This window comes from Convolutriloba macropyga, chromosome 2 (genome assembly GCF_964194025.1).
Source record: "Convolutriloba macropyga chromosome 2, txConMacr16.3, whole genome shotgun sequence".
Taxonomy (NCBI): domain Eukaryota; kingdom Metazoa; phylum Xenacoelomorpha; order Acoela; family Convolutidae; genus Convolutriloba; species Convolutriloba macropyga.
The window spans coordinates 52,362,709-52,368,708 of NC_134469.1; the positions used below are offsets into that span (position 1 = coordinate 52,362,709).

General features: G+C 34.7%; 1 protein-coding gene across 2 annotated transcripts in view; it reads right to left on the reverse strand.

The window, feature by feature from the left end:
- LOC142358759 (uncharacterized) overlaps positions 1-6,000 on the reverse strand; it is a 61,279-nt gene that overhangs the window by 24,687 nt on the left and 30,592 nt on the right. For both annotated transcript variants that reach the window (XR_012761845.1, XM_075410331.1), the window contains exon 7: positions 2,662-2,914. Coding sequence is in view for 1 of the 2 variants with exons in the window: in XM_075410331.1 (XP_075266446.1) it covers positions 2,662-2,914 (253 nt within the window). In the remaining variant the exon portion in view is untranslated. The remainder of the gene's footprint in view (positions 1-2,661; positions 2,915-6,000) is intronic.

The following is a 6,000-nucleotide window of genomic DNA, read 5'->3' on the forward strand; positions in this document are numbered from 1 at the left end:
AATAAAGAACAAAAACAGCAAACTCGAAAAGCTCGCTTATTTTGAAAAAAAAACCAATTAATTTCAAAAAAATGAAAAACATAAAAAATGAACTAAAATATCCTATATGTTTACGATTACCAGTGTTTCTAAAGATGGGAATTAAGAGCTGTCGTTATTCAGTTTTTATATGGTTACAAAAAGAACAAATAAACAAAGTTAAATTTTGCCCGAAAATGCTTTTCAAGCCGTAAAACCATACTCTGGCCCTCGAAATATGTTCGATTGCACCTTCTTCGAAGACCGATAATGTATAATGCGACCTCTCATTAATGAAAACAGGTAACAAGTAGTCAAAAAAAGAGGCAAATTTAAGTAATACTTTTCTTTCGAAAAAAAAATTATTACCAAGACATGAGAGCCTTCAATTAACAAATGAAACAATTAAATAGGTTCATCAATTCTTCCAAATGAAGCGCTTGAGAACTGAAATTATCCAGAATATAACTTACGTCTACAAAAAGAACGTAAAATAGGACAAAAATCAAAAATTAATTTACATTTTTTTTGTGAAAAACCCGTGTCGAAAACCAGTAAAGTCATAACGAATTCTTTGAAAACATTACTATCATTGACACCAATCCCTTTGACACCTTCACAGGACAAAAAATTGTCATATTTGGCCTGTAATTAACGAGGCTAGGTAACAAACAGACAAAAAAAAACAAAATTGCGAAGTTAAAGTGTTTTTTTTTGGAAAACAATTGTTTTCAAAGTCATGAAAGCCATCATCTACCTACTAATATCAGAATATCGGCCTATCTATTCTTCCATGAAACGCTAATGAAACCGGGTCATTGTACAGGAAATTTCATACGACTAAAAAGACAAAGTAAAAACGACAGTTAGACAAAATTAAAAAATTCAATTAAATTCTTCGAGAAAGTATTGTCGAAGACGTTAAAACCAGAGTCCATATCCTTAAGGATTTTAATGTTATCAATTCTGCTTTATTTGGAACGCCAATTATGAGATATATGAATTGTAAGAAACGTGATAATGTGACAAAACGCGAAAAAATGGGCAAATACCTGAAAACAAAAAACTGCGAAACCTAGTAGTATCCCAGATTAGTAGCCAGAAACCCATAACTTAAGGTGTAAAACCACAATAAAGATTGAATTGGAAATCAGTAGAAAGAGGAAGCATTCTTTCCTTTCATTGCGGACACTCAGCTACAAGTTGACCAAATTAAAAAAAAAGGAGGCAAAGTTCAAAAAGCCATTATTTATTTAAAAATCAAATATTTTTACAAGTCAAAACGACAACAAGCTTTCAAGTAATAAAACAGATACATTAATCTAGAGCTAATTAGGAAAAAAATTGGCCCCATCACTAGTGAGCTTTGACCTGAAACGCTCTGTGATTTAATTAATTTACAAAAAAGATCGAATTTGTTTATTAAAAAAACGACTGATTACAATCCAAATTATTTTAGATTGTAACAGTCCAAGATTGGTCCAAAATTAGCTCTACTAATGCTGTTCGTCTATTAAGAACAACTAATTTTTTTAGTGTTATACACAAAAATCAAAAATAAATGCTGCGTTTTTTGATAATCAACGAGTAAAGTTAGCAAAAACGGCAAAGTTTTAATTACGCAGCACTCACAAAGGAAGTTGAAGTAGAAAGAGCCCCCATTGGAGTCGACAAAGACTGCATTAGTGATGTTTGGGTGTGTACTTCCTGCAAATTTAATCAAAGAAGACAAAACTTATTTCGTGCTGTTTTTGATGAGAAGTCTGACAAAATTTTGACAAAAAATTCGATAAAAATAGTCGAAAAAATTATAATGTCTTTAAATGAAATCAACAACACTTTTTTTAGAAAAATTTAACAAATTTTAGCAAAATTAGCGAAATTTTAGTCAAAAATTCCAGAAAATGTGAAAAAAATAAACAGAATTCATTCTATTTTCTCAGAAGTTCAAACCTCGATAACTCCCTGTAAAAAACGAAAAAAAAACCTTTTTAATTCCATATTCTACGCTGGACAAGCTTTCTAATGATACCAGTCTCAACTCTCTACGATGAATATATCGATCGGCGAAAATTGTCTGAATAAAAACGCCCATTTGAGGATATAGTTCCTCCCCCCTCAAGAGGGGTCGGAACAAAAATCATTTGAAGTGTCACTTATAATTTCTAAAAAGCTAACCTTTAATCCGTTTCAAAAGATTCACACATGTGTGAATCCTTTGAAACGGATTAAAGGTTCACATCTTCGTACTCTCTACGATGAATATATCGATCGCCCAAAATTGTCTGAACAAAAAAAACCCATTTGAGTATATAGTTCACCCCCCCCCTCAAGAGGGGTCGGAACAAAAATCATTTGAAGTGTCACTAATAATTTTTAAACAGCTAACCTTTAATCCGTTTCAAAAGATTCACACATGTGTGAATCCTTTGAAACGGATTAAAGGTTCACATCTTCGCACAGGCCCACACATTTGCAATAATTACTTCAGATTTCGTTCGGGAGCAATTAAAAGGCAGTATTTAGGGACAAACGCAAAAAATCAAATAAATTTGACACAGAATCTCACTGCAAATCCACTGCCTGCTTTAAAATTTAAAGCATGGCTGGTTGGCATAAATCTTACTTCCATCTAGTAATTACCTCCAGTATAATGTCTCGTTGAGCCCTTGTTTCTGTAACGGCAATCTCCTCAAACTCAGCAGGTTCAGATATACCCTGCAGGAAGAAATGCGCTTCGTACAGGCTAACGAATCTAGCCAGAAAAATGGCCTCAAAGAGATCCATCAGGAACTTGAGTGCATGGACTAAGGGATCTCGTGCATTCGCAATGCTGGAAAGGAACTTCTGACACTCAAAGTCCATTGTGTACAGCCAAGAGTCTTCCGTGGGCTTTCTGAAAGGATAACTCTATCTGAATTGAAATCTTATTCTGGCAAACAAACACTTTCTTGTAGCTACGTACAAAGAACGTTTGATTTGGTGACAAGTTACTTGCCGTTAGTTATATCACAAGGTTTGCAGTCATTTCAAACTTTTCAGCATTACCCATTCGTTTTCCTTTAATAAGGCGACGTAACTGAGGATCCAACAGGCAACCAGCATTTGGACACTAAATATATGCTCATTTTCGACTATAAGCTCAAAAACCGTCAAGAGTATATTCAATACTAAACTAAAACAACACATTGACGTCAAACAAACTACTCTCAAACGAGGGGTACTGTACAAAACATCTAAAAGCAATTCAAAAATTTCTTTTTCCAAGAACTACCGTTTTAAAAATAACCAATAAGAACAACACTTCAGGAAAAGATTGAAACTATGCATCTTAAAATGAGAAGACCACGCCAACCTTGTGCGAACCAATGACCGAAAAACCAAAAAGAGGCAAGACACTATAGAAATTAGCAAAAAACTTGGGGAAAGTCACCGCCGTCACAGCAAAAAACCATTAACTACTGCGAAACACCTTAAACACTGCATACAAAAAACTTTAAAAACCATTAAATACTCTTGAGCAGTTGTAATGGCTGAGGAAGGCACAATAGAGCTACAAATGAACAAGATTCACAAATTCATCAAGAACATCTAAAAAGGGCATCTAAGTCAAAGAAGCCGATAGCAGACAGCTGAAGCCGCTAAATTGATGCCAACTACGCCAAATTAATAAGTCAATAACAGCTTTAATTTTTGAGACTAAGCGATAAGACCACAATAAAAACCGAAACAAAAACATGAAAAACTCAAAGATCAACTATCATTTTTAGAACAATTTGTGTCAAAATCATCAAACAATTCTTATCAGCTCAATTAACTTTTAAGATTCACTTATGTCAAACTAGCAACCCATGACACCTATAAATAATGGTATTAAGTGTTAAGACACCAGTAAGTGCAACAAATACTAGCAAAACTCAAAAAATAGCAAAACATTTTAGAAACGAAGTGTTCAAGTCACAAAAAGAATTAGCTACTAACTAGAACACTTGCTACGATCAACTTAAGCCTAAATATCAACTTAGGACACCTGTCATAAATGATATTGTGTTAAATCAGTCAATCTAAACAGCAAAACTCAAAAAGTTTTTAAACGAATAATGCAAAGCCACAGAGAGCTTTAACACAAATTGAAACGGTTGTGTCAATCAATAAGATCATCACAAGCAAACGATCAGACCTGTTGTGATTAAGACTATGTGATACGACTGCGAGAAGTACACAAAGCACCAGAAAAATTTCTAAAATAAACGAATATTGTAGAAATCACAAAAAACTGCGAAGTGGCAAATTTAATCCGACCAACTTATTCCTCATTAGCAAGGAAGGAGCATAAATGAAATTTAGCGACAAGACATCAATAAGTACAACAAAAATCGATCAACTAAATCCTCATAAGCAACCGATCATTGCAGTTTTTAAGGCTAAGTGATAAGACAGCAAAAAGAACAACAAATACTGTTGAAAATTCAAAAAGCATTAATACATTTTAAAACGCATAGTGTAAAAGTCACAGAAAGCGATATCATTGTACTGGAATCCGCATTGAAGCCCGATGAGGCCTGTCAATGTTGAGATTAGGATCTAAGGAAGCAGTAAGTGCAGCAAATACAAGCAAAACTCAAAAATTTGCTAATCCTTTTTGAAGCTAATAAAGTTAATCACAAAAAGCATTAGCCGAAAATGAAACAGTTATTGCAATGAAATAAATCTCCATTATGAACCGATGAGACCTGTCATAAATGATATTAGGCGAAGAGACGGCAAAAACACAACAAACAACAGCAAAACCAAAAAATTTTTGAAACGAATGGTATAAAGTCACATAACATTAATACAAACTACAAGATTCCTTTCAATTAACTTAATCTTCATTAGCAACCGGTGAGGACTGTCACTAATAAAAGATGCGCAGGGGTGGGCAATTGGGGGGGGGGGGGGCGAAGTGAGAGGGTCAACCTTTAAGAACCACCCTTCACACCATAAGTATGAGTCTCCAAAACAGTTTCTGTGAAACGCATTTTTGGAGACCAGTGAGCTGAAAGTCTCTAAGAGAAATTATTGCCCGCTGGGCGCTGCCTGTTATCCCATTTTTGAGGACGAAAAGTCAAATAGATCAGACGAAAAATTGGTCAAGCGAAAAATCGCATAAAAAGACCAACAGGACTAATATAATTGCTACAAGCTTCGTTTGAGAGCAAAAGTGATAAAGAGAGAACAAAAAAATACGGGCAAAAACCAGGAATTCACTAAAATTCTCAGAACATAGTGGAAATAGCTGCCAGCTTAAGAATTCAAGCAACTGCCAATAGGCGCAATTAGAACACATGTGTATCATAATAATGGCACGCAAGAGAAAATATACTGAAGACAAATTGACGTACGTGAAAAAAACCTAATCCATCAAAATCTAATTTTTTAAACACTAATTTCTCACTCCAGTTTAAAGGCAGCAAAATCACGCTGAAAATCTACTCGCTTTTTTGCTCCCTTTAAAACTCCATCGGGACAAAAACCAGTACTCTAATGTGACTTGTAGTTGGCGTGAAAAAGCAAAAAATTTATGAACAGATCTTAAAAGATGGTAAAAAGGAGTGCACCTAAATAATAGCCGTTGATACGCTGACAGCGGCTATTAAACGGATATTTAACGTCACACGAATTGATATATTTTCCGTCCCCGCGATTAGTGGGCATATAGCTTTTGCGTCCCCAGGCGCACGAACGTTTTATATTGTAAAAGGTGCTATACAACAACACTGGGTGCCGGAACTAAATAGATCTAAATTTCTCTGGCGCGAGTGGTTGAGGCTCAAGTTTATTGTAGCATTGTAGCAATTTTATTGCACTTTTCATTTGACTTTTATTCTAAATTGCCACGAATTGAGTTCAGCTGTCTGAAATTGTGAATGATAAAACAGTTTAGACCACTGAATCATGAAGTCACTCGAAGTCAAAATCTGTCAAGCAAATACCAGAACG